The 2,017-nt window shown below is 26.6% G+C and overlaps 1 protein-coding gene across 1 annotated transcript; it reads left to right on the top strand.

Annotated features, from left to right (window-relative positions):
* The first annotated feature begins 239 nt into the window (after positions 1 to 239).
* On the top strand, positions 240 to 674 carry LOC119666424. The gene has a single exon (XM_038075703.1). The coding sequence runs from the start codon at positions 240 to 242 to the stop codon at positions 672 to 674; it is 435 nt and encodes a 144-aa protein (XP_037931631.1).
* Positions 675 to 2,017: the final 1,343 nt, after the last annotated feature.

Below are 2,017 nucleotides of genomic sequence, written 5' to 3'. Positions count from 1 at the left end.
CTGTTTATTTTTTTTGAATTACATTTGTATGTATTAATTTCCCTCATCGTATATTGTAGGTATACTGCCGCAGAAGTTCCATGTGATGATGACGCCGCCATGTCTGATTATTTGTCCACTTTTGTGATACCTGCAATCCTCACTTCGTGTTTTTGTTTTTTAATATGTTTACTTCGGTATATAAGTGCCACTTCGTTTTCTTGTAGTTCTTCAGTTCCTTGTGTATATCAGTCAAGTAAATGTCACTCGCTGTAATATCATCGTTTAATAAGACATATCCAGTAAATATACCAGTTGAAGCTATATCGCTTAGTAAAGTTTCAGTCATGATTCTTGCACCGCGTAGATATTTGTTCTTCACCAATATCTTCATATTTTGCTTTATTTACATATTGCAAAAGTTCATTCAACTCTTTTGCATTATTGAGGAGAAAACCTGTAAAAATTCTAATTGTACTCCGGAAAATCGTTGCCAAGAACGCTGTATCACTTCAACACCACCATCTTCGCTTGCTCCTGTAAAGCGCTTCACATTGGTACCATCAACTCTACGTAAAACTATACGTAGCTTTGGATTTGGAGAAGGTCACTTCAAAATTTTTGTGGAAGAGAAACAACGCCAGCCATCTCGTTTTAATGCGGCTATTGCTGAAATGAAACTCAATCCCAATTAGATGTCTGCGGGACGGAAAGAATGCACACCTGACTTTTGTTCTATAACATTTGATTTAATATCAGGATTTTTTATATAAATTTATATGTCTCATATTGTACATCCATAAGTGCATTTTAATAAATATCATTATATATATAAAAAACAATTTTTTTTCTTTTACGGATTAAGAAGAAATATTTAGATGAAAATAATTTAAATTTGAGATCTTAGATCTAGTCTAATCCATACAAAATTATTTACTATGATTTTTAAACTATGATAATATTATTTAGTAGAACATATTAAATACTGCTTCCGAGATTATGGATATTCGGATTGATTCGATTAATTTATTCTTCTCATAGGCGCTCTATAAATCTTATATTTTGCAATAATTTCGGATTATGATCATTATTATAAGGGCTCTTCGCAATTGCATTTTTTTCTAAATACATAATAAATTACACTGATAAATATAATGTACAATTATGTATTAGCTGATTCCATTATCATAACATAAACCAAACAATTATTCTTATAATCAATCTATAAAGATGAACAACTTTCGGGTTCTAAAATTGTGCTTTGATTTGATTAATCAATTATTTATATTGAAAGGAGTCCTTTTTGGAGATCTATGGAAAATTATTAAGTTCAAGAACTGAAAATGTAAAAAATCAAAATTTTTTATTCCCAATCTTCCACTCATCATTCGACTCGGCACATGTAGCAGAATTGATATAGAACCCGGAACCGTAAGTTCTGCTATATATTGTATAAATATATTATTCTATATATTGTAAAATAAATAATTTATAAAATAATAATAATATAATTATCGTATAATGATATAAAACATAGGATATGCTATAAAAATATTATAATACTGTTTATATTTACATTATTATTTTTATATATATTTATAAAATTATAACATTATTTTTATTATAGAATAATATATATAATATATATTTTTGTATATATTTATATATATATAAATAATACCTATAATATAATATATAATACCTATATATAATACCTATAATATAATACCTTTATATATATTTATATATATATAAATAATACCTATAAATTATAATAAATCATATTTCCTAAAATGTTGAAGAAAGTAAAATCAGACCATAAAGGAAACCTTAAAAAAATCTGCCAGTTTTTTTCACTATCGCTGAGAGGTCCAATTTATAACCTTAACACTTTAATATCAACAATTCAATTCATTGTCTCGACGTGCACAGAATGAAATAGATAGGATAGTATAATTTATATTAATGATGTACATATATCAAGAAATGTTTGGGATACCTTGCAAATAGGTTTTGTTCATATTTATAATTAAATCTA

The sequence above is a fragment of the Teleopsis dalmanni genome, chromosome 1, assembly GCF_002237135.1.
Source record: "Teleopsis dalmanni isolate 2A chromosome 1, ASM223713v2, whole genome shotgun sequence".
Classification (NCBI taxonomy): domain Eukaryota; kingdom Metazoa; phylum Arthropoda; class Insecta; order Diptera; family Diopsidae; genus Teleopsis; species Teleopsis dalmanni.
Note: the sequence above shows the minus strand (reverse complement) of the source record. Positions and strands in the feature narration are given on the sequence as shown.

What these genes read in the sequence shown, in the direction of transcription:
- LOC119666424 (XM_038075703.1), top strand. Translation starts at nt 240, where the DNA reads ATGTCACTCGCTGTAATATCATCGTTTAATAAGACATATCCAGTAAAT.